At 48.0% G+C, this 26,797-nt stretch overlaps 1 protein-coding gene across 3 annotated transcripts in view; it reads left to right on the forward strand.

The window, feature by feature from the left end:
- The window catches only part of PHF14 (PHD finger protein 14), a 162,492-nt gene that overhangs the window by 120,106 nt on the left and 15,589 nt on the right, over window positions 1-26,797 (forward strand). Inside the window, exon 18 of one of the 3 annotated variants that reach the window (XM_043966487.1) lies at window positions 22,059-22,113. The exons of the other annotated variants lie outside the window; for them this stretch is intronic. Coding sequence (XP_043822422.1) covers window positions 22,059-22,109 — 51 coding nt within the window. The 3' untranslated portion in view covers window positions 22,110-22,113. The remainder of the gene's footprint in view (window positions 1-22,058; window positions 22,114-26,797) is intronic. 3 annotated transcript variants of the gene reach the window in all.

Genomic DNA, 26,797 nt, shown 5'->3' on the forward strand with positions numbered 1-26,797 from the left:
TGCCCCTTGGGCCAAATCCTCCTTCAAACACCCCTCCAACTCTTCCCGCCACTGAGATGTCAGATGCTTCCCGACCTTGTGCTAGTGTTGGGGGCACACATACATTGGCATCCAACCCCGAGCTGCATTCTGTCTCCGCTTTCCAGATGGCTGCATTTTCTTGGGGTGCCCCAGGACGCCCAGACTCTGAGCAGCCTCTTTCTCAGCTGTGCAGTTTGTTCTCATTTCATCTTTTCTGTCAGAGAATGAACTAGCCCGGGCCTGACTGCGGGGCAGGGGCAGCATCTTCTCTGTCAGTCATTCTTGCTGTCACCATCAAGGTCTGATGAGAATTCTCATCTCACAGAACATCGGCCTCAGTGGCAGATCCCAAGGAAACTCATATAAACTTAGAGCTCTTCATTCGAATTCCATCACTGCCCCTCGAAGAGGAGCCTCCCCAGGCCTGGGTGACCCTGTGACCTGACATGACGGGCTCTTGGACGTGCAGCTCAGTCAGCGGGAGAGAACACTCACGCTTGACATCATGGCCACAGGCAAACAAGGGCTTGCCGAGTATTTTTTCATGGGCTGCCTGTTTGTGGCTTCCGTTGCGCTTTATACCGAGTCGGTCACCGCTCAGAGAGGTTTGCCCTGGCCGTCCACACGGGAGAGACCCGTTTGCATGGAGCCCTAGAGAATTCTTCCACAGGGGGGGCGGTGATGGGTGTGGCTACCTCGGACCTTGGGAGAAGCAGAGCGGCCACAGACCTCCAGAAGATGGATGATGGAAGAGGAGATTCCCCGGTCGTGTGGGGAGGTTGGACGACGGCAGTCAGAATGCGCACCTCCCGCTTAGGGCAGACGTAGAGGAGGACAAGGCTCAGGGTAGAGCCTGAGGGGGCATGCATGGGCCGCAACCTGCAACACTGAAGGGGGCTTCCCATTCATTGAGGTCCTTGACCTCCTGCAATGGGGGAGTCCTATCCTTCATCAGACTGGACCCTTTGCTGAAGCAGACCTGGCCTTGCCCCTTCTTCTGCCGAACAGGATCTGGTCTCGTGCGTCCACTCTCCTCGTCCTCTGGTTCTTGCCCTTCCCTTCTGTACAGACCTTGTTTACAGCCTTAGGGTGGTGCTTCCGGCCACTCCCTCAAGTCCTCCTTTCTCTGTCCTTGGATTGATTTCTGTTTGTATTTTCCCATCACCTCTTCAGAACCTTCCCTCTTGCCTCCACTTCCTCGGTAGAATTTTGGGTCACCCTCATCACTTAAGCCTTAGCTAGAACCCAAGGAATGCGCCACCTCTGTGGATGCGGCACCACGTTGGCAGTTAAAATCCAGGTTCTGTGTTTATTTAGCAGATGTGAAAGGAAAGCGCGACTTTTTTCATTGCTTTGCTGCAGTTTTATTTCTTAGATGATGATATTTTCCAACATGACTGTAGGCCGTGGATGGTCCAGTGGCATCTCCCTGTCTTGAAAATGAAGACAAAGGACTTGTGTTGATATGTTTAAATGAACACGTGTCTATTTGCTTGAGAATTGCTTCCTTCCGATTTCCAGTTTTGTTTTTCAGACAGGCCTGGCTGAGGGCTTAAGCATCCATCGTGTTAGTTATGGTGTGCCTGGGCTAGTCCCCCCACTCCCGCCCCTATCCCCAGTCTTTCATCTTGGTTTAAGGTCCATTTTGTGAAGAGCTGGGGAGTGTGCGTGATGGGTCGTTATCCTCGTGCTCTGAGATGAGCTGCCTTGGCCTGGACACTGGATTCAGTCCCTCCTGTCTGATCTTTCTGCTGTGCTGGTGATCAGTTGTGAAGGCCTGTGTGTAGACTGCTCATTCAAGTCCCCTTCACAAAATGTCCTGGACCCCCCCCCCCACACACACACACACACCAGCAGGGAGGAAGTATGGGGAGAGGGGGCTTCTTCGTCATTTGTGTTGCTGAGCTTCCATTGAGCATTCTGCCTATCTCTAAGAAGAGGTCAGGGCAGTTTCTCAAAGGTATAACTTGCCGCAATACATTAAACAAGCAAGTTTAATTGAGCTAGGTAATGTTGGAAATTGAATGTCTGGGTTTTATTCATTATTAAGATTTATTAAAAATATGAAATAAAAATGAATTATCTTTCAAATGTCTTTTAAAACTTAAAGCATTTAACTTGCTCATAAAATAGATTTTATATGTATAATTTAAATGCTCATTTGGCCTTGGCCATTTTATTTGATGTTAAGTTGAAATTTGTTTCTCAACTTGATTATGTATGTAAAGAAAGGGCTTTGTAAAACTTAACAGTGTTGGCTGCTATTATCACCGCAGACCTGTGATCAAGGATGGAGAACTGTCTTGTGTAGGTGACTGAGTGAATTCACCTGGTGGGGGAATCGTCGGGGAAGTGCCTTCCATAGATTCTTTTCTTTTCTGCCCTCACTGTATTCACTGCAGGGGAGCTGTAGGCTTCCTGTGCTGCACCTTTCCATTGATCCGTCACTGCTTTGCCTGTTGGGGTGGGGACAGCAGCCCCATTCTGGAGGGGGGAGGGGAGCACGTGGGGGAAGCTGAGCCAGCAGGGAGAAGGCTCGGTAGCAGGTGTGGGGGCTGGTTTGTTTCTTAGTAGGATGCAGGGCAGCACGTGTTTGTAGAAGAAAGGGCAGGGTCCAGTACAGAGAGAGAAAGGGAGATGGAAGTGGAGAGAAGGTGCTCAGCAGGGCAGCCCAGAAAGGGGCAGGGCTGTCTTTGGCCGGGGCCCTCCAGGGGCTGAGGAGGCCTTGGGGTGGAGGATTCTTCTCTGGTGACAAGTACTCGGGAGACTCGAAGGCTCGGCAGAGCCAGGGCTGTGGAGCTGAGTCATCAAGGCAGGGCAAACGGGGAATCGCTTCCCAGGAAGTCGCCGAGGCCTTGAGTGCCATTCTCATGTTCAGCTGCCACCTTAGGGCTTGATTCTTTTCACAGACGGCATCAGTAACATCCTTATTAGAACAGCAGGGAACAAGCACCTAGCACTTGTGCTCTGTTGTCCTGGCCCTGTGGGAGGCCTAAGGATGCAAAGGCAAAACTCAAACGGTCCCTGCCCTCAAGGTGCAGGACTGGACGGAGCCCTGGCACTGAGGGCCGTCAGGAAAGGCCTCACGTGCAAGGTAGCACTTGCCCAGAGTCTTGCAAGACAGCCAGGGCTACAAAGGGAAGCAATTGAGGGTTGAGGACATCTCGGGCAGGGAGGCCTGGGAGGCCGGCCACTGGAGGGCCTGCTTACTGCAGGGATGGGGAGATCCTCGGATTCATTGTGTGGAAGGTTCAAGGGCTCAGTCCTGTCCTTTGGGGTGCCAGAAGGTTTGGAAAGGGTGAACTTGAGAGAGAGGAAGAAAGAGAGAGAGACAGAGAGAGAGAGGAAGAGGGGGAGAGACAGAGAGAGAGAGAGGAAGGGGGGAAGAAAGAGAGAGAGAGGAAGGGGGGAGAGAGAGAGAGGGAGGGGGAAGAGAGAGAGACAGAGGGGGGAAGAGCGAGAGAGGAAGGGGGGAGGAGAAAGAGAGAGAGGAAGGGGGGCAGAAAGAGAGGGGGAGGGGGGGGAGAGACAGAGAGAGAGGAAGGGGGGAGAGAGGAAGAGAGAGAGACGAGGGGGGGGGAGAAAGAGAGGGGGGGAGAAAGAGAGAGAGGGAGGGGGGGGAGAGACAGAGAGAGGGAGGGGGAAGAGAGAGAGAGGAAGGGGGGGAGAGAGAGACAGGGGGGAAGAGAGAGAGGGAGGGGGAAGAGAGAGAGACGGGGGAGAGAGAGAGAGGAAGGGGGGGGAGGAGAAAGAGAGAGAGGAAGGGGGGAGACAGAGAGAGAGAGGAAGAGAGAGGAAGAGGGGGGGGAGAAAGAGAGAGGGGGGGAGAGACAGAGGGGGGTGGAGAGAGAGAGAGAGTACGAGTGTACGGCACGAGTGTAGGCTAGTAGTAACAGGCTCTTTGGGGCTGGGGAGAATGACCATGCTGAGAGAGGAGACCGGCTGAGGGAGGTGCTCTGCTGCAAACATGGTGTGGAGAAAGGCTCTGAACTGAGGACAGTCACGTCTGCCCAGGAGCTGATGGGGTCAAGGGCACAGACAAGATCTAGACTTAAGGTGCCTCTCTGCCTGAAAGTTGTGTGATTCTCCTAAGGAAGTCATTCTGTTCAAGGAACCGCCCCTTTTGGGTATGAATTCTTTATGCAGCCCGAGCCAAAGCTAGTCGACTGAGCCTGCATGGGGGCCGTGGCACAGGGACCAGGGCGTGGCATTTGATTGAACGTTAAGCACTGTCTTTGAGCTGAGTCCGGTTCTACCTTTGCCGTTTCAGGCTGGCCGGCCACACTGGCTCTCTCTTGGCCAGGACAGTTCAGGCCTGCCTCTGGTCGAGGCACCGTGGGCACAAAATGTGGACTCAAAACTAATTAAATCCACGAAAGAATGAGGCCACTTCCCCCCCCTTCATTCTTAGGCTAGCAGGTAGCACCCAAAGCAAACCCAAAGGACTTCCACGTTGGCACGTCCATCTTCACTCCCAACTCTGGCCAAGCCCTGCTCGGGTATCGCGGGCCCTTGGTGCTGCTGACGGCGGTACGCTGCTCTCAGCGCCTTCTACCATATTAACATACTGTCGTCTAAAGTCTGGTCACCAAAGTTGCAGGAATTTTTAATGTTTTCTCTGAAGGTTCCTTAAAGGTTTATGTTGCACTGTTCCGTTCTAATGGGAATTAGGTTGGATTTTCTGCTAAATGTACCTTTTGATAATGGTTCCAAATGATTATTTGCTTCAGTGGTTTGAAACTCTTTAGTGTGTGCTTAGAGAGGTTACATTTTTTATAGTCACTTTGAAAAGTTCAGGCCGTATCAATGCATTTTATGCAGTGAATCCTTAAAGTGAGAAACAATCAAGGTCTTCAGGGATGTCCTCCCATCACCTGAAGTCATATGAATTCAGTAACTTTCTGGAAAATCTCTTGTAAAAACTAGGATCCTCAGATAATATTTGAAAATTAACTTCTTACCACACAGAACTGTTGTGAAGAAAGCGTTTTAAGACTTTGATCCTGCACTTGGTAAACGTGGAGTGTTGTTGTTCACCGGCCTACACCAAAGTCCTTTGAATTGATTCCTCACGGCCTGAGGGTGGGGAGGGACTGTGGCTTCTTGAACAAATTCTCTTGGACCCTCAGTGAGCTTGGTTGGAGTGGTCCTCAGCAGAGACCAAGTGCTGGCCCATCCTCACAAGTATAAGGGGGCTCATTAGACTGGGTTCGAGACACAGAAGCTCACAATGATAGGCTTCAGAGGGATCTTTCTTCTGCGGGTGAAGGGAACCCACCTAGTAAAATCATGGCTGTTTGGAGGAGTCTTTGTAATGTGGCGTTTTATAAATCACACCAACCCCTAGTTTCTGCGTGGTTCAGATTCAGTGACAAGCCAACTCAAGACAACCCCCATGTCTGTCCGCATAGGCTTTGGCTTAGATCTCCTGACATAAGAACCTTAATTTGAACCTCCCCGGAATGAGAATGAAGTGCTGAGCACCAGAGGCCTTGTGATCTCTAGGATCCATGGAGTTCTCTTGTCTTCCCTCTGCCATTTGGTGTGGGATTGTTTTCATTCTAACCGTATAAATCACTAGCTGCCCCCTGGGATATTCTTTTTTTTTTTTTTTTTGCAGGGCAATGGGGTTAAGTGACTTGCCCAGGGTCACACAGCTGGTAAGTGTCAAATGTCTGAGGCCAGATTTGAACTCAGGTACTCCTGAATCCAGGACCTGTGCTTTATCCACTGTGCCACCTAGCCACCCCCTGGGATATTTTCTTAACAGAGCCACCCCACCTGCCTCCCCCCCACACACACACTTCCCACCCCATGTATTTATGCATTTTGAGCATGAACTGAAGTATTGGCAAGACTTCAGGGTCCCAAGATAGAGCTCCTGAGTCGGCACCCACAGGACCCATCTCACCCCAGAAGGCTCTGTAGTGTAGGCAGCACTTGACTAGATTCATCAGAGATGGGACATGCTATGGACATCGAGTCCTGAGAATGAGCAAGATGTGAGGCAAGAGCTCTGCCCGAGTATCAGCATCTCCCTGCAATGCTGTGGCAGCGCCTGTGGGGCAGTGGCATTCTAGGCCGCAACCAGTCTGCCATTAGGTGGAGCAAATGACCTGGAAACAAATCAGGCCACTTCAGTTTGGCCTTGTAGAAAGTAAGAGTTTTCAGTTTCTGCTGAAGTAGACCCTGAGCCACTGGCATTCCAAGCAGAAAGTAGTGAACATTCTTATGTGTGTCTGCTTTATACCAGGGACTGCGAGATGCTGCCGGGAACGTGGGCAGGGGCTCACCCTCTAAGAAGGGGAGGCAATAAAGCAGGCATGGAGGGCAGGAGGGAGAGGAACACCTGATGAAATCGCACAGCCAGGTGGGAGATGAAGAGGTGACTGCTCTGCCCCTCCTTAATGGGAGGGTCTGGGAGGAGCTCCCTGATCTAGAGTGGGGGGGGGGCTCTCTGGGGCAGGGGTCACTGAGGAGGTCAGAGTACAAAGACACTCCCTACCCTCAAGGAGCTCACAGTCTAAAGGAGGAGATGAGACCCGAACAACTGGCTACAAACTGTGGAGCCAGAAGGAGAGCCCTGGAACTAAGAGGGGCTGGGGAAATCTTCCTGTAGAGGGTGGACTGTGATTTGGGATGTGAAGGAAACCAGGAGATGGAGATGAGGAGGGAGAGTGTTACGGGCATAGGGGATATCCAGAGAGAGCACTTGGAGCCGCAAGGAGGCCCGGTTCACTGGATCAAAGAGGAGGGAGTGGGGAAATGGAGGGTGGAATGAGAGTGGAAAGGTGTAGGGCCGAGGGCAGTCGGGGCGGGCTTTGAACACCAAACAGTGACCCCAGCTGGGCATGTTGCTAGGATGCTCATTGCACTGGCTACCACTAGAAGGTGGTTTCTGCCGGTGGTGTCGAATTCAATAGAAACTGATTTCTGTGCCGCATTCGACTCACACAACCATTAGTGTTCTGTCTTATTGTGTTCTTACTTATTTTGTTAAACATTTCCCAGTTATATTTCATTCTGATTTGGGCTAACACCTCTGGCGTATACCATGATTTTTAAACGTGTATTTTTAGATTGTCTGTGTCTGTGACCAGAGCTACCTTGAGGCATGTTCCTATAGCCTGGCCAAGAACAGAGAAGAGGAGAGAGAAGGGCTGGTTAGGAAACTTTTTTAGGAAGCTATGTCAGAACCTGAGAGGTTGTTCTTTAGTAGCTGCTTTGAATTTGCAAAGGAGGAGATAAATGGAGAGATGTAAGAGGAAAAAGCTATAGGATTAGTGACTAATTAGATGTGCTGAGGAATCAAAGAGTAGACCTCCCTGGATGCTTCAAACCTGAATAACTGGTGTCGATGAATGAATAAATGAATAATAAATGAATGAATGGCAAAGGAAGAGTATGAATATGCACATGCTAAGTATGAAATGAAGATGTGCTTGCTAAAGATGAAAAAACATTTATTAAATGTATACTATACGCTAAGGACTTGGGATACAAAAACAGAAAATGAAGACAGGCCCTATTACCAAGGAGCTTCCCAGACAGCCCTTGGACTTTCTGCTTCCTTATTATTAGGATGTTTTTCCTCACATTAGGCCCAAAGTTAGTTTTTTTCCCCCAACCCATTGTTCGAAACCCTATCCTCTGGCCTCAGCTTAAACAAGTCACTCCCTCTTCTGTGTGACTACCCTTCCAATACTCCCAAAGACGCTGCTTTTTTTCTCCCACATAAGACATTGCCAATTCTCTCATCCAATCCTCAGAGCCTGGAAGACGAGCATTTGAGTTCTTGACCCACATGGTCTTTGTAGTCTTTTCTGCTTTCCTTCTTTTAGTCTCTTTTTTGTCCAAACAAACCAAGAAAGGTCATCACTGGGTTTGACACACTTTGGGAGGCTCTCTGTTACTTTCAAGATACTTGCCCTGTCAGTATAGTAGAGCTCTCCCATTGGGCTCTGGTTGGCGAGTGCCTGACTCAGTATACCTCAGAGGGCATCCTCACCAACTGTGACCAGAACTCATTTGAGCGAACTGCCCATAGTGTGGTGTGGAAGAGTCCTAATGATGTGCAATAGAATTGAGGTGATCACATTGACTGTGAGTCATCCCAAAAGAATTACAAGACTCAGTGACTCAGTTTCCCAGGTTTTATTGAAAGACTGTTGACCACAGGGACAGTGCCAGAAAAATGGAAATGTATCTCTCGAATAGGGAAAGAGAAGACAGTTATATTTATAGTATGGATAAATTGATTATCACTTATTATAATAATCCCCATCTCAGGGGGGTACTGGGAAGGAGCTATCCTAAGCCAGCCCCCAAGGCTGGTACCTTTTTCCGTGAAGGTGTATTTTGAGGGGGGTGTTACATGTCATAAGGTGAATCTGGGGACAAATTTAGCCTTTTCTATGCATGTTCATTAAAAACATACGTAAACTTGCCACAGTCTTGGTGTTTTGGATCTCTTTCTTTTTCAGGCCTAATTTCTGGTTATTAACATTTATCAGTTAGCGTTTCTATAACCTGTCTCTTTATGTTTTTGTTATGAGTGGTGATTAATAGGGGTAACAAGAACTTAGGCCCTGACTTATATTGATGAGGGCCCAAGTCTTAAGTTACCCAATAATCCCTTTTGGAGCTCAGATTTAAATTAGAGCTCTCTGGTTTGTCTGTTAACCCCTTCTTTTTTTATTTTTGGGGCGGGGCAGTGAGGGTTAAGTGACTTGCCCAGGGTCACACAGCTATAAGTGTCAAGTGTCTGAGGCCGGATTTGAATTCAGGTCCTCCTGAATCCAGGGCTGGTGTAACCCCTTCTTCACATCCTACATCAGCAGCACTGCTGCCATTACTACCTCTGCCTCTGCCAACCCCTCTGAGCCCCATTCCCACGTGGGTTGGCAAGGAATGCACTTTCTCCACAAAAGCCTGTGGAGTGAGGCAGGTCGTCGGCATTATTTTGCATTAAGATAGGTCCAGGATCACACAAGGCAACATTCAAACCCAGATCTCCTGCCTCAGTTTCCAACACTGGCTCCATTTGGTTACGTCTACAAGAATCCCGAGGTCTGCAGGGTGTTTGCCCCCTAGTCCAGGAGCTTTCAGAAGATGCAGGCTATGAATTCCAAGATCAGGGTCTTCAGTATGATGAAGTTAGGAATGGCTGAAGCATTTCCTTCACGTGGTCCCCCCATCCCCACCCTGCTTCTGACCTGCGTGCTGCAAGCTCAGCCAAGGACATCTAATGAGTGTTCAGCTGTCCCTTTTCGCCCAGTGGCTCCATTTGGGACACGGCAGGGAGCGGCCTCGCGACTCTCAGCTCCAGAATATTCCCTCTTTTTAGCTTCCTGGAAATAAACATTTGGACCCATCATTTCCAACGTCCTTTCAGTGCCTAAGAGTGAGTTATGGAGGGGAAATGTAATTGCTCAGCATATGAGACTTCTAGGCAGAGGTTTGGGGTTTTATTTTTTAAAGCATTTTTTAATGATTTCTAAAACCCTTTATAAGAGAAATGACAATAATTAAAGGGTGAAAAATAGGGCCTATTAGGAGAGGATTATTTAGCTCAAAGAATAGAAGCAGTGAGGATTGATTGAGTAACTGGCGGCTTATTAGGGAGCGGATGTGGCCAAATGCTTTGCCATCTTGAAGCCCCCAAATCAGGACGTGTTGTAAGCTGTCATAAGGGTTGAGGCAGGGCTCTGGAACCTGGGTTCATGAATTCGCTTCGGATTGTTTTGCATTTTGTATTTCAGTATCATTGATTTCCTTTGTAATCTTACATATTCCATTTTGTGCATTAAAAAAAAAATTACTGTGAAAGGAGATCCATGGGGTTCACCACACTGGCCAAAGGTTAAGAACTCCTGGTTCAGTTTGAGAAACCACCTTCAAGCCCCAGGGTCTTTTAGCAAGTGTCCAAACCTGAGCCCTTGTGAGTGTTTGCAGGAAGTGAGTGAACACCAGCGTCTTCAGAGTTCTCCCCTCCCTGAAGCCTCACTGATTGCTTTGCCTTGTGTTTCTATTTTATTTTATTTTATTTTTTTAGTGAGGCAATTGGGGTTAAGTGACTTGCCCAGGGTCACACAGCTAGGAAGTGTCAAGTGTCTGAGGCCGGATTTGAACTCAGGTCCTCCTGACTCCAGGGCCAGTGCTCTATCCACTGCACTACCTAGCTGCCCCCTGCCTTGTGTTTCTAATTCAGAAATCTGTGGTCTTCTCATCTCTTGAATTCTAAACGGGGGAGCCCAGACATCTTCATTTTAATCCATAAAACTGAAAGGAAAAAGAGGATTCTGCCCAGTATTATGTTTCTCCACTTCCTGCTCAAATGTGCCTGGAAATCGGCCTAAAATCTTGGCGTCATCTGTGCCCAGCCTCCCCTTCGTCAGGTCAGTCACCAGGCTCTATAGAGATTGATCATGGTGTGTCTGCCCCCCTGCCCTTCCTCTGGATCTCATCTCCTGAGCTCTTGCTACTCGTTCTGTCTCTGGTGCTTCCAAATGAACCTTCCCAAACCTGTGCCTTGGCATCTCTCAACATGCCATAAATGAACCCTTCAGGGGCTGCCAGTGAAGACCCAGCTCCCAAAATCCATTCCCAAGGGAGTGTCCCCTGCGTGGTCCTTCCCAGTCACAGTGGAACTTATCCTGTTGTGAATCGTGGGTCACTTGGGTAGTCTATGTTCTAAGTGCGGCAAATGGAATACATGGGATTACAAGGAACCAGCAAATTGAAATACAGTCATTTACATTCAGACAGGTTAAGAACCCTTGCGATAGACATTCCTGACTCGATCTTCTCCCCTTTGCCAGCTGAACCCACCCTCTCAGTGACCTATGCCATGCATCCAGCCCTGTGCTTACACTGCTCTGGGCTTTTTGCCCTCTTCTCTTTGTTTTCCAAGCTACAGGGATGACGTTAGACCTTTGGGCATCCCCCCGGCTGGTGAGTAGGTAGTGACGGTTCAGTCAGCAGCTGATGATGAAATTGTCAGGCTTCAGTGACGTGTGTGTACGTCTGTGTATGTGTCTGTACATATGTGGGCACCCAGGCGAGCTTGCCCATCTGATAGTTTAAACTTCGGTTTTGCTGAGTGGCGATTAAGTGATGCGAGGCCTTTGGGGGAGAAGGGGGTGTTTGTTGGTTTGGTTTGCCTTAAGTGTGCCCAAGGCTGTTTGTTGCTACTGCACAGTACATGTGAAATACTTTTTTTCTCCCTAGTAGGACCAAATGTGCAAAATGAATGAATAAATAAAAATCTCTGAAAGACAGGACCAAAGAAAATATTCATTCAGCAAGTTTTAAATCACTTCTTCGCTCAGAATAGGGCATTTTCAATCCCAAGTTGATTCAGCATTTCTGTTGTCGACACTGCACAGTAACTATGAGGCGACCAGATGGTTGTGCAGAGAAAGATTTTTCCTCAGCTTCAGCAGGCGTCCTCTTGGAGAGCATGAAGGGCCTTGCGGAAGTCATCCAGCCCAAAGAAAGCACAAAGCTGTGCAGTGTCTGTCTGGCGGTCTGTCTGTCTCTGTCTGAGGGCAGGCTGCAGGCTTGCTGGGCCCCAGAAGCCTGACTTTAGGACACCTCCTCCCATATACTTCCTGCTGGCACTGGCCAAGCCTGGGGAGGAAGGAGGGAAAGATGCTGCCACTTCGTGGTCCTCAGAGTCCACAGTCTTCTTCTATAAAATAGGGGCACTTGGGGTGTTGTTGGGAGGAAAGCCCCATGATAGCTTGTAGAGCCTGGCATCCAGTGACATGGCTCAAATTAGACCTGGCTTTGTATCAGAGGCCTGGGGCCAGGCGGGCTGCTGGGGGTGGGAAGGAAGCAGAGCAGAGCACACAAAGCCCCCAGGAGGTGCCAGCACAGCACCCACCAGCTTCCTTTCTCCTCAGTGTCGCCCCAGTGCCCAGGACGCAGAACTGGGACTGATCGCTCATGAAGTGGGAAAGAGGCTCTTGGGGGGGAGGCTATTGCCCAAAGCATTATGTTTGTGAGCTCGTCCTGGGAGGAAAACGCATTCGGAGGCCAGAGAAGCAGCCGCCGGTGGCTGAGTGCCCGCTTGCGGGCGCTCAGAGAGGACTCCCAGCCACTCCCAGTCAGAGAGGGTTCCTCAGGTGTGTGAATAGCACTAGCTGCCTCCAAAGACCCTGCAGGTTCACAAATGTGGTGTCTCTGTAAAGGCCTGGGGTGGGAGGACCCTCGGGCCCAGTCCCCTCACCTCACAGAGAAGCATGTGGAGACTTGAAGCAATTGACTGAGCTGCCCAGAGTGGGGGGGGGGGAAGAATCCACTGGATGAAGAGGAGGTGCCACAGATCCAGGGGCTACTCCAGTTAGGGCTCAGCTGTGGGGTTCTCCAGGCCCCTGCCGGAGAGGTCCTTCCCTTGAAGTGTGGGGGGAGGAGTGGGAGGAGTGAGCAGTGATTCAGAGACACAATTGATGATTAGTTGGAATGGAAGAGGGAGGACTCTGAAACCAGTAACATTTTCAGCCTTGAAAACTTGGCAAATTGTCTCTTAAAGTCAGGGGGAGGGACAGATTTGAGGGAAAATTGGCTTGGGCTAATGTGTTCTCCCTAAGCCATTTGTCTTTAACAGGAGATGCCTTAGAGGCAGAAATAAACTTGGTGTAATAATTGGGGGGGGACGGGGGACGGGTTAGAGAAGAAGAGAAACACTACTTGGAATTATTACAGACCTTATTCTGCCTCCCCATTGGCCTATATAGCCGCCTTGCTCCACACCAGTCCACCTCCCTAAAGATCTGTGGAGCCCTCTCAGCCATTTTCTGATGCATGAAGAGGAAAGTGGCCAGGTCACCAGAGGCAGTACTTGTTCTGGGGGATTTTAGCAAGTTCCTTTACTTGGCAGCTTGGCTTTAAAATGAGATGGGAGCACTAAGTTTGTGATTGTAGGCCCGTCCCTAGGCAGCCTTCAGAATTAGTGAGTTGCTTAAGATATTGATGTTTCTGGCTTTTTTGTGTCCATGAACCAAGTTGGTTTTGGAACCGATGCATCTCTGCTAGAGAAAAAGAAGCCCACAGTAAGCTTGTGGGGTTCCTCTGCATTGCCACTGGCCCTTCTGTCCTTGGTGTGGGTAGTGTAGCTCTTCTGCTTGCTGACAAGCAGCGTTCGCACCAGCGACAAGAGACCTTGTTTTCAACAGTTTCACTCCCCTGGTGTTCCGCCTCCACCCCAAGGATGGGGGGGCTACACAGCTGTCCCATTAGGCATCTTTATCTGGCTTGAAGTGGACGCAGGGACCAGGCTGAGCCCGACTGAGGCTTCATTTGCTGCATGACTGCCACCCCATGCAAATTCAATTGTTTTACCATATAGTAATGGAAGAATACTGTTTTACCTACTAATTTTGATGGAGAAATGCTCTCATACATGCGCCGTGTTTCCCAAACATTATGTTACTGACTTAGAAGTTGGGTGATTGGCCGTAAGGCAAAGGCAGGTTTGCCCACGGACCACCTCCCAATCCCACCTTCTGCATGTTAAAGGTGCCTTTCCTCTAAAAGGGCTTCCCCATGGGAAAGAGCGCAGCCTGCCCTGCTTCCCCCCTTTTTAGCTCCAGAGTAGGTTGGCTCTGGATACATCAGGCTGGGCTGGGCGGGCCTCCTGCTGCAGGAGATACACTCGGGACAAGGCTGGGAAAAATGGCCTCTCCTACTTTAGGCCGCACCCAGTCGATTGGGGTGATGGACTAACAGCCCTTTAATTTGAAACCAGTTTTAGCCTGAATCAAAGCCTGTTTCAGATGAACGTATAGGGCAAAGGGGTAGCCTCTTACACTTGGGCTTGATAGGAAAAGGAAAGGGAAGAGAAATGAATGCCGGAAAAGGAAGGCAAGGCTATTGCTTGCGGAGAGAATCTTCCTGGATGCCACACCTTGAATTTCCCTTCCCCCTGTTCCCCAGGTAACTTCACGGGCTGTCTCTGGGCCTTCTCAGAGTACCTTGTTGGTGTTTTCAAGTTAGATCATTCCCCTCGCCCCAGTTCTGATGTGTCTGAGGCTGCCCTTTGGGGCAGAGCACAGGGAGCAGCTTCTGTGGCCCACAGATGCTGTGGGGGTGGGGGTGGGGGCCGGGGCCCAGCAGACAAGTCACAAGCACCTTTTTTAAGTACGTGCCCAAAGGGGTCAGATCTTTGTACCCGTCTTGGAACTGAAAAGTCAGTGCTGTTTTTTTGTTTTGTTTTTTGCTTGGGAGACTACTTCTTCCTCGATATTTGAGACTTGAGTCCTTCAAGGAATATGATTCTGTTCAGCTTGCCAGAAGGCCCTTGTCGACATTCCTCCTCACGAGGAGCTTTGCTGCTTCTCCTGATTCGTGGCAGGGGTTGGTGAAACTAGGAGGAGGGCCGCCTCTCACCCGCCCCCTTCCTAGCAGAAAACGTCCTTGTTCTCACATAGTTGTACAGAATCTCTCTGTCTGGGGCAGATTGGTCTTTGTTTCTTAGCAGGACGGTCCATGAACAAGCACTGATGAAATGCCTGCTGAGGCCTTGAGTGCATGTAATCCGGGGGTAGGGGAACTTGGTCACCCCTGGAGTTGTGAGGACATATTTTGTGGTAATAGTGGGAAGATCCCTTTCTTCTGGAATCTCTACATTTCTCCCATCTTTGGGGGGAGTTTTACATATTGGAAACAGACCATAGTCTCTTATTCTAATGCACAAGTGTCTTTTAGAGCTAGAGTTTCATTCCAGCTTGGGGGTACAGCGGATAGAATGCCGGGCCTGGAGTCAGGAAGACCCGAGTCCAAATTTGGCCTTGGATGCTTACTCCTTGGGTGACCCTGGACAAGTCACTTCACCCTGTTTGCTTCTGTAAAATCACCTAGAGAAGTAAACAGCAGACAGCTCCAGTGTTTTTGCCAAGAGGACCCCAAATGGGGTTACAAAGAGTCGGATGTTTCTCCAAACAATATAAAGAAGAACTAAGAAAAGAGGAAAGCAGGTGTAGCCCCTGATCTGCCCACCTGTGAGCCATAGAGCCTGCCTGGAGAGAAGGCCAGGGGGAGGAAGGAATCCCTGTTGTTAGAACGCTTCATTTGATGGGAGAGGACAGAAGCAGTAGGAGTTTCAGTGAGTAGAGACACTGGCCCGCGAACGCCTTCCAAAGCGTTGGACACCTCCCATCCACCTCCTCTGGCAAAGGAGGCTCATCCATGAGGAAAACCACTCGTGCTTTGTCTGATGTGCTTGACGAGAGACATGGGAACAGGCAAAGCTGGTGGGCCGCCACTAGGCTCAGGACAGTTTTTACTTCTGGATACTTTGACAGAAGCGTCAACCTGCCCTGACATCCCCAAAAGGCCAAACGGACCGATCCAGAGGCCCCTTTCCAGGACGATGGTTGTCCTCATTTTCTTGGTCCTCATCAGATATGCTCGAGCTCCTGGTTTCAGGTGGAGTTTGTTCCTTGGTGTCTAAGGGCACAGCCGTCCGGTGAACGGTCGTACAGACACGTTGGCATTCCAAGACTTTCTGTTCACGCAGAAGGATAATTTCAGTTGGGGTGGTGATGAATGTAGGTGAGATCTTTCCGGCTGAGATAGTGTCAGACCCTGGATGATTTCTCACCTCTCCCTCGCCCAGAGGGACAGAAGGTTTCTCGGAGGAGATGAGATTTCACAATAAATCATGGGGGAGGCGGGGTCAGAAATAAAACCCCTTACCTCATTGAATAAGGCCAGCAAAGCCCGAGAAATAACAAAGGGCAGCTCTTTTCCTTGGACTCTCTTTTGTCCATGCAGTTTAAAGACAACTAATTTTCCGATATACCTGTGCCTTTTAATTTTTCTAATTTTGTTCTCAGTAGCTGTAAATTAAACTCCTTTAATTGAATCGTTCGAATATTTTATTTTTTCATGATTAAGTCCTTGTTCATTCTTAAGTGAATTTAATTTAGAATCAAATTAAAATATTAACCTAACGATGCGTGAACATCCAATGGTACCAGAGTTCTGCCCCCCCCACCCCCCATTACTGCCTTTAGAGTTGATGCTGCTATTGGGAAACTCAAGTTTTCTTTGTGACGTTCATCCGGCAGAAGTCTGATGACTTCGTTTTTTCAGGCAGAATTGAGAAGAGAATTGGGAGCTTCTGGAAGGAAAGTCTTGTTGCCAAGGTTCTGTTGTAGAGAGCCCCTTGGGTTGGGAGATTGGGGAATGTGATGAGTAAAAGCCCTGAGAGCCAGGGTTTCTGGCCAGTTGTGGCATGAAATAATCGGTTTATGAATTAGGCTAGCCAGCAATCCATGAATTGGTGGTCAGTGGTTTTTCTCAGTAACCCAAGGCTCCAAGGGAGACCCTGAGGTGCCTTACATACCTTTTGAAGGGGAATTCTCTTGTGAAATCAGTGAAAATAAACTTTGATTGGTGGCCATTGAATGAGGGGGTGAGCTACAGATCTCCAGCTCCTCCTGTGGAGAACGTGACTTGATTGTGGGCAGGGGAGTCCCTCTCCATCCAGACCTCTCTGGCTTTCTTCTTCATCACCCGGGCCACCCTGAACTCTAGTGGAGGGGATCAAAGGCAGGGGCTGCCTCCCTCAGGGCAGGGCTCCCTCCCTCAGGGCAGGGGCTCCCTCCCTCAGGGCAGGGGCTCCCTCCCTCAGGGCAGGGCTCCCTCCCTCAGGGCAGGGGCTCCCTCCCACAGGGCAGGGGCTCCCTCCCACAGGGCAGGGGCTCCCTCCCACAGGGCAGGGGCTCCCTCCCACAGGGCAGGGGCTCCCTCCCTCAGGGCAGGGGCTCCCTCCCACAGGGCAGGGGCTCTCCCCAACAGGCTTCTGCTTGTCCTGAAAAGAAATGAAGCCCATTGACAAGCATGTACCTCGAAGGCTAGGAGCAATCTCATCAGTTAGCCATGCCCTGCTGAGACAGACTGACCCTAACAGGAGTTGGGCCTTTACGAAAAGGGTGGATCACAATGAATAATTAGTTATTTATGTTAATAATGTTCATTTTTGTCAGGCATGTTGTATTGTGGCAATCACTGGATGCAGAGAACTGCGAGAGACAGACCAATACCTCAGTCTGAACTCCCTTCCTGTTATTCAGCCAGGGAGAAAACCTGACATGGACGCATCCCTCTTGGCACTTAATACAGCTCAGTATCTCCCCTCCTCCCTCCCCAAGGGATCCCAGAGCCCCATCCAGTGTGCTGCTCATCCCCACCAGCTATGGGGCTGTAGCAGTGGGGGACGTGGGCTGTCACAGCTGGCCATTTATCTTCCTCTCCCCAGCCCCTTCCTCTTTATGAGAACTGTGCCAAGTTGTGTCTAGTTTATGGATTGTTCATTTGGGTTGTGAGTCCCCTGATTTGTTAAATGGAGTAATTCCTTTGTCAAATCAAAGGCATTCGGATCAAGAGGCGCCATTGAGAGGCACAGAGCAGCCCTGGAAGGGCTTTCTTTGACAGTAAACCATGCTTCGAAGTAGCTGCAAGTCAAGTCTGGTCTCTGGCTGTGCTCAGATAATTCTCCTCAAGAGGTTCCAGCCAGTCCTTAGTCTCTGAAAGCAGAGATGAACACAGAGTTCACAAGGACTTTGACCCATACTGTCTGTGGGAGGCCCTTGGACCGGAAGTCACCCTTTTAAAGTGTCTGCTTCATTTCCAGGCACTTGTCTGGACTTTACCTTTCCACCATTCCTGCCCTTCAGGACACTGGGCCGCTTCAGCTGTTGGTTGGAAGGTATTTAATACATGACTTGGCATCATTTGCATTATGCGAGAAGATTAACTTTACAAGCTCTGCTATTAATCTGAGTAGCTCTACATATTGACCTATGAAAGAGCATAATTAAGTTAGCCTAATTAAGTTAATTAATTGTCACACTCTGATGAATTTAGTATTGAGAGGAAATTAAATGCAAATAGAAATGTGGAGCCATTGGTTTGAAATCATATTTAAAGGACTTTACAAAGATACGTTGTATTTAGAGGAAGACTATCTATTGTATAGTAACTAAAGTGGAGTCAGTGAGATGTATTCAGAATGAAAGGGAGCTGGAAGAGCCAGCCCTGTTGCTAGGAATCCAGATTTGATTCTGAATGGAGAGACAAATAGGTTAGCGTACCAGGAAAGTCTTTAGTGACAAATTGCATTTTTCAGCATATTCCATATAGAAATGTTAATTTCTGAGTCTGCAATAACGTGAGAGAGTTTGTCTCATTGCCACATAATAATGAGAAATAACAGATGCCTTGGGATAAACCTGGCAGTAACAAGAAGAGGAAGATAAGGCAGCAATGACTGGTTGCCTCTTCTTTGGCTTCTGTGCCCTCTGCCAGGGTGGCTTTGCCATGGCTTCTGGGGACAGGAAATGCCAGAGAAGTGGGAAGATAGTGAGGTGATGCAACCCAGGCCGCTGGCCCTGGTGAATAGTGTCTTTAGGTTTTGTGAGGAGTGAGCCGTTCTCAGTGATCACTGAGAGATCTTGGAAAATGGCAGATGGTGAGCATGGAGTCTGAAAGCTGTGGTCTCATTTCTGTTCCTGCCAAACTCAAGAACCTCTTATTTCCAGAAAGGTCAGGCTGCAGTAAAAAGGAGGTGATGATAATCTTGTCCTCTGTGGCCTGGTCGGACCATCTGCCATATTGGGTTCAGTTCTGACCAGTCACCACCACTTAGCAAGGATGGTGACCACCTAGAAATGTCTAGAGGAGGCCAGTCAGCAGGGCAAAGGACCTGGAGCTCACGCCATAAGAGGAGGGTGTAGGGAATTTGGGGTGTTCAGGCTCCAGAAGACTCTCTTCACGTATTTGGAGGGACATGAGAGAGAATAGTTACTGGACTGTAACATGCATGGCCACAGAGGCCATTCAAAGAAGAGGAAAGCTGGAATAAATGGAGACGGGCTGCTTTGAGAGAGAATGGGTGCAACTGAGAAATGGTCAGAGGATGTGAACAGGCAGTTTTCAGATGAAGAAAAACTGCTCTAAATTGTGATTGATCAGAGAAATGCAAATAAAACTGAGGTACCACCTCACACGTGTCAGATCGGCTGATATGACAGATGTTGGCAAAGATGTGGAAAAATTGGAACACTAATGCATTGTTGGTAGAGTTGTGAACTGATCCAACCATTCTGGAGAACAGTTTGGAACTGTGCCCAAATGGCTTGTGGGACTAGGCATACCCTTCGACCCAGCAATGCCACTACTGGGTCAGTATCCCAGAGATCATAAAAAAAGGGAAAAGGATCCACATGTACAAGAATGTTTATAGTGACTCTCTTTGTGGTGGCAGAGAGAGAATGGAGTTTCCCTTCACTGGAGGTCGTAAAATAAAGGCAGGACTAATCAGCATCTATTGAGTACCTACTATATGCTCAGTACTAGGGGTACAGAGAACAGAGATCAAAAGTGAAACAATCCCTGTGCTCGAGTATCCTCCATTTCTATTGAGGAGAGAGAGAACGTGTGTGTGTGTGTGTGTGTGTGTGTGTGTGTGTGTGTGTGTGTGTGTGTGTGTGAGAGAGAGAGAGAGAGAGAGAGAGAGAGAGAGAGAGAGAGAGAGAGAGAGAGAGAGAGAGAGAGAGAGCGAGAGAGAGAGCGATCCATCTTGGAACTGTCTGCCATTTTCTGAGTCTCTTGTAGGAAGAGGGCCCTATTGGTTGCTTCCAACAGTGAAGTTCTCTGGTTCTGTTGTTGGGTGTTTTTTTTAAAGTTTTGTTTACTTGAAGGATTTAGAACTAAAGATAAATACAAACAGAATTAATTCTATTTTGCTATAGGTAGACTGAATTTGTGTTTACATGAGGAAAGTGAAGAGGAATTATCCAAAGAATTTAATCTCTGTAAATTCAAGTTTGGATAAAGTTGTTATTCTCTCTGAACCCCAGCTTTGTTGTTATTACCGAGTTTCCGTGCATCCTTCCTTAATGGTGAACTAGATGGGAGAGAAAAATTATTTTACTTACATATATATATATATATATATATATACACACACATACATTTACACATAGACATAGACATCCATCCATCCATATATATTATAATACCCTGTACTTACTGCTGAACTTCAGATGTGAGACTTGCCCATCCCTGTCTCCCAGACCCCAATTGTATGAAAGAGAGCGCAAATCCAACCCCTTCAAAGAAACAGGAGACACAGACTTCCCCCAGTGAAGGAGTGGAAGGTCATGTTTTGTTGGGATCCCTCTGAGGGACAGAGGTACCTATTGCTGGGCTTGACCCAAGCCCAAAGCTCCCCATTATTTCTGCCCCCAACTTCTGATGATGGTGAAATTCACAGCTCTTAGAAAAATCCGGAATGCTTTTCCAAAAATGGACGTTGTGAAATAGTAAGCCCCCACCTATGTGGCTGCTGGGCTTTAAGTCCAAAAGTGAGCCCTTCCATGGTGAGGAGCTCTTGTTCACGCTGGCACGGTGCACTGGTTATCCCGCTTTTCTTGTACACTTGGGTAAGTAGGAAGTGGGGTGATGTCTCAGGCCCTTAGCATTAGAGACTGGTTTGTCACTTCAGTTCTGCCACTGTTGGTACAGAGTCTGCTGGAGAGGGCCCGGGTGCACCCACCTCCTTAAGATAGGGGAGAGCTCTCTTGAACAACATTGCCCTGACTGAGGTGACGTGGTCAGCTGGCGACTTGGGCTCTAGCGCAGGGCTTCTTAAGCTGTGGGTCATGACCCCATAGGGGGTCACATAACTGAATGTGGGGCTTGTGAAAAACTGGGCAGCAAATGTTGGATTTGTGTGCCTGTTTTACACGCCTCAGTGCCCGGGGTCACCTGAACATTTCTCGGGCGAAAAGAGGTCTCGAGTGGGAAAAATTCCAGAAGCTCTCCCTGACTCCTGCTTCCTCCACCCTAGCAGATTGGAAGCCAGGCACACCTTCCCTTTCCATGTGATTCGTCTGTGACCTTCTGTAAATCCTCTGGAGAAGTCTGCGTGGCAGCCTTTCTCTGGGTTTTCCCTTTTCTCGTGGGTCTTAGCGGCTCTTTGGGCTGCCTGTCTGCATGTCCCTGCTCCAGCTTCCTGCGGAAGTGGGAGGGTGGCAGCACCCAGCAGCTCAGCCTGCTTACACCACTGTTGGGTCACCTACAGCTTGAGTTCTTTTCCCTTTAGGGCACTTGTAGCCTTAGGAGGAAAGTTGATGGGGAAATAAGATTTGTCTGCTAGAATGCCAGTCTTCAGTGTTTCCATTCTGCTAAGAGAGAGGTGCCTGTATCCAACATTTAAATAATGAGAGTTTCATTGCCTTAATTACTCGTGATTATAAAGTTCTTTGGTTTTGTGTGTGTGTGTGTGTGTGTGTGTGTGTGTGTGTGTGTGTGTGTGTGTGTGTGAGGCAGTTGGGGTTAAGTGACTTGCCCAAGGTCACACAGCTAGTAAGTGTTAAGTGTCTCAGGCCAGATTTGAACTCAGGTCCTCCTGACTCCAGGGCTGGTGCTCTATCCACTGTGCCACCTAGCTGCCCAATTATAAAGTTCTAACAAACCCGGCTTAGATTTTTATTCTTCCTCCCTGTTGCTCACCAAGGAAGCACCTTCTGAGTGGTGAGGGATTCAGCTTACCACACCTGCTGTGGCTAGAGCTCTGTGCTAAGCCCAGGGAGGAATGTACAAAGTCTGAGGGAGATCTGGTCTTGTTGAAGGGGCCCCTTTCTCTTTCTTGTCCCTTCTTTGCTCTTTTCTGATCTGCAGATAGCTTGTTGGCGTGGGCAGGTGGTGACTGTTAGGTTTTGTCATTAGGCATCAAGATTGGAAGCATTAGGAAAAGGGAGTTAAATCATTTCCTTGAACATATAGCTCTTTTCATAAAAAAAGAAAGGTATGCAAGAGCTTATATGCATGGGAAAAAAACGATTTATCTCAAGTTTGCCACCATCCACACTGATTCAAATGAGAGTTACTGAGTCTTTTTTCCCTTTGAATTGGGAAGCAGGCAGCAGTGTTGAGTTTACTATCAACACCTACCAGGGAGCCCAAAATACACCTAAACTCAACGATCTGATGCTACCGAATTTGTCTTTACTCACCAACCTCAGGTATCTTCCAATATGGAACAGACAGAAACCCTGGATGTCCTTTCCTGTTAGAACTGTAAGTACTGATGTACTTAACCATTATTCATCCTCCCGTAGTGGGTCGTTTTTATCTGTGTCCTGTGTCCTCTATATTTAGAATAAATATTTATGTTTTCTCATTTTTCTGAACTTGGAGATATAGGAGAGTAGGTTTGAGGTGTCAACTGTAATTCATTGCTTGGAAAGAAAGACCTTACACTGTTATTGTGTGGGAGAAAAAACTGCCTAAATCATTTCAGCAGTAAGCTTATAACCCAGATACCATCAACATTTACTTCTTGAAAATATATCTGTCATGAATTATAGGAGGGCGTGTGTATTGTATTTAAATATTTATGGAAGTTTAACTCTCTCCTCACCAAAAACTTGGTGAGGCAGAGATTACATTTCAAAAGCACCAGGTAAAATCGTATGTGAAACACCTGATTGCCCGGCCATAAAGCCTGAAGCAGGACCAAGTACGCATCAGCAGAACTGGTCACGCCATGCCTAACTTCTGTTGGTGTTGAAAGATCACAGTTTTAGACCTACAAGAGGGCTCTAGCTCAGAGCCCACCCATCTTACAGATGACTGACAGGTGGAATGAGATTTGAAGCTTGACCCACCGAGCCCAGAGCCAGGGTGCTTCCCACTCCCCAGGCACCTGGGGAGCACATGGCCCAGTCAGGGCCCCAGACACTTACTGGTTGTGTGACCCTGGGCAAGTCGCTTAACCTTGCTTGTGTCAGTTTCCTCATCTGTAAAATGAGCTGGGCAAACCACTCCCATGATCTCTGCCAAGAAAAACCCAAACGAGGTCTCAGAGAGTTGGATGTAACAACAAAAATAACATCACAAGGTTGGCTGCCAAGCAATGAGTCTTGGCCCCAGACCTTCCAAAAGGATTCCTGCTGTATCCAGGAAGAGACCTGATTGTCCTCCAGCACCCCCATCATAAGTTCTTTGGTGATTGAGGTTTGCAGGAGGAAGACTTTCCATCCCTTGTTCTCGTAACCGTTGTTCAGAGTGACTGCTGCCTCGGGCTTCGTAATGCCCACAGATGGCTCTCTCTGCATGGTCACTGGAAGGGGTTATGTCTTCCTAAGTGCCTGGTAGTTCCCCACTGACCCTCTTCGGGGCATCTTTCCTCCTATTGATGGTCATCAGCCCCCAAATCAAGATGCAGAGTAGCTTCTGCCAGTGGGCCCCAGGGACTTGAATGAGGTAGAACAGCTGAATGACGGCTGAGCATCCTCTCCAGAAACATTGCAGCCTGCTGTCATATCTTAGTGATCATCTCACCCAGCTGAAGGAAGGGGTCTGAGAGAGGTTAGCAATTTACCCTAGCTCACATCAGTAGTTAGCAACAGAACCAATCGTCAAAAAGTAATGAGCCTTTCGATAATTTGAGAGCATTTTTCTTCCAAAATGATATTCCGCATGGATATACATTTTGCCAAACTTCTTATTATAAGAACCTCTTTTCTAATCAAATAAATATAGTTAAATGTACCATTTTAGGAAGTATTTGATAATGAAATATGCTAATGCAAAGGCAGTTACATTTACCATAGATATTGCTAATGCTAAATGACTCTTATTGCATTTGCTGTCATCAGATTAATGACTTCATTAATAGAGCTATAATACATGCTTTAAAGATTTTTTCTAATAATTCTTTTTTCCTTGCATAATAAATAGTATCATTTTATTAGTCTAGGAAAGTGAACTGAGATCTTTAGGATATTTTTCATGTTCTGAGGACTCGGGTATACATGACAACTAAATCCTTGTGCTTTTTGCTCCGAAGTCTTAGGACCCAGCCCCGCACAGGACTGTTCCTTTGGGGGAAAGTGGATGTGCTTTGATCACCCGTGACACAATGTGCAGAAAAGCAGGACCTCCCCAGAAGGGGAAGGGGACAAACGTTTACTAAACAGACACTGTGTGTCAGGTACCAATTTACAACAGCCTCATGAGCTAGGCACTGTTTTTGTCCCCGTGTTACAGTTGAGGAAACTGAGGCACAGTAGCAGTTAAGTGACTTGCCCATCTAGCTGCCCAAGAGAGAATATCATGATAACACAGATAGCACTTTTCAAGTTGCTACAAAGAAGACGAGGTATAGAAAGCAGCCCTATTTCTTTGAGGGAAAATCTTTTCTTTTCCTAATAATTAGGGATATTTTAAAATTTGCTGGATTTGTCTCTTTGAAAACTATAATTGCAACAACCTGGGGATCAGCATTTCTTTCTTTCTTTCTTTCTTTTTTTTGGGGTGGGGGGATGGGGCAATGAGGGTTAAGTGACTTGCTCAGGGTCACACAGCTAGTAAGTGTCAAATGTCTGAGGTCAAATTTGAACTCAGGTCCTCCTGAATCCAGGACTGGTGCTTCATCCACTGCACTACCTAGCTGCCCCCAGCATTCAGTTATTTCTAAGTTAACTAATGAATGATTCTTTTGTTGACATTTAAATAGGTTGAAAGCTTTTGCTTATGAAAACACTTGTTTGCCCTTTGTTTTTATCTATAACAAATCAATTTTGGACCATGTGGCAATTTCCTGAATAACCTGCCCACCCAGAATCTTCTGCAGTGCTTTTTTCTGGCCCAGAGGTGACCATGGTGCCCCTTACTCTGCTGTGTCCCAGTGTCTGACGGTGCCTTGTATCCACGGTGGGCAGCAGGTTCCTGATGTGGCAGGGCACTGTGTCCTCAAGAAGGTCAAGAATAGAGAACATGGTCATTAGGTTGCCTGGGGCTCCACTTCATCAGCAGGTGCGAATCTTTCTCCTTTTTGTTCTAAATTTTTAAATCCATCTGCTCTCAACCATGTAGACTCTGGGTGTTCTGTGCAGATGGAAAGGATCCCTTACATGGAAGCTGCAAAATGACATGTGGTCCCAAAGCCCCAGGAAGCAGTTATGAAATGCATCTTCTGTCTGTGGCATCACTAGTCAAGAATTTTCCTATTACTGGATTTGTTCACTTAGCCAACCCTTGATTGCTGTGCATTGCTGTGCATTGCCTCAGTGGTAACATAGGAAGTGAGCTGGGCAATTGGGGGAAGCGGACGTGGGGTTTTTCACTTGTCAGGCATACTCTGTTGATGATTGAGGATTGCTTGAAAGGGAATGTCTTTTTTTCAGACTTGATCACCTTGGTTTTTTCCAGTGTGATTTGTAGTCAAAAGAGATATTCATCTTACATCACTTCTCATTCAGTTCCTTCAAAATTAACCAAATAGCAGAGTCTGTTTTCATGCTGATGATCATATATCAAAGGAAATCTTCCTTTCGAGCTAGCTCTAAAATAAAACTGATTTCAAATTAAATCGAACCAGGCATTTCATCACAGTTGGCTATTCCGCAATGCCCCATCCTCTGTCCCATCCCCAGGAGCATCCCGTTGCTCCTGGTGAGACCTCAAATGTGATTTTCCGTGGATGCTTGGTAGATGTGGCTACAATATGGGGGCCTCAGAGACTCTGGTGGCCACAGAAGACCTAATGTGTAAGGGGAGACAAAAGTGTGCCATGGGAGAGCCCCCCAAAATGTGAGAGGAGCCTTCAGACTTGGCATGGGCTATCTTTTCACCCTTAGGTTTGGGCAAGGATTTAAAATGGCAGTTATCATATGAGGAACATTATTGAGACCCAGGAGGAAACATAGAGTTTGTCTTGTCTGAGCTCCTCATTGACAGGGGAAGAAATGGAGACCCAGGGCGGGCAGCGACTTCCCTTCTGTCCCCCAGAGTTCCCTCCACTCTCTGTAGGAGTTCAGAAATGAAACTTCTATTTTGGGAAGTAACTGATAGGTTACAAAATAATTACGTGACATGCAGCCAATTTCCTGAGTGACACAAATCTTCTAATTAGTCACATGGTGGTTTCAGCTTTCAAACTGCATTAGCATATTCCTGATGATAAGAATGCCATTAATGTGATAGAAAAAATTAATTACTCTGTGATAAGGCAGTGAAACTTATTTAATAAAGCACGTTAGTTACTTCACACTGGATCCAAAACTTGGGATGCAGTGGGACTCGGTCTTGCTTTAAATTCTAGATTTGGGAGGAAGGAGGGTCCAGCTGGCTCCTTTGTATTGAGGGGAGCTTCCTCAGAAAGGAATCTGGCGGCTTTGGGGTTCTATAGGAGAGGAGCACTATGGGCTTGTGGAAACAGAGCCGGCCTCAGCGGAGATCCCCTGGCTCTGGGTCACCCTGGATGTGCCAATTAGACCCTCCTTGCCCTGGGCAGCGCCCTGAGACATTGCTGGCAGAGCAGTTATCAGTCTGCAGTGGTAGAGGGGGTGTCCTCACCAAGAATGTGGTGTACAAGAGGAATAATGGGTGTGGGCCATGACCAAACCTCTACTTGTGGGCCCACTGGATGAGTCCTTAAATCCAGCCCCTCTGAGGAGTAGCCTTGGAGAGCTGGCTTCAAAAAGCCAGTATTCTTTAAGAGGAAGATTTTCATTGCGACTTTCTCCGTTTCTGCCATTATCCACCTCTCCTCTCTCAGGAGTCGTGCTTGATGACCAGAACATGTAAAAGGGGGAAAAAGGCAAAGTGTGTTCATCAGAATCAAGCACACATGCAAGGGGCTTCCTTCCCAGGGGAGGAGTTCCTTCTCAGTGACGCTCAGATCCGGAAAAGAACCTTTCACAGTTTAGCCTTTTAAGCATTTATTAAAGTAGATTAGGGGTTAGCAAAGAGAAGA

The sequence above is a fragment of the Dromiciops gliroides genome, chromosome 5 (assembly GCF_019393635.1).
Source record: "Dromiciops gliroides isolate mDroGli1 chromosome 5, mDroGli1.pri, whole genome shotgun sequence".
Lineage (NCBI taxonomy): Eukaryota > Metazoa > Chordata > Mammalia > Microbiotheria > Microbiotheriidae > Dromiciops > Dromiciops gliroides.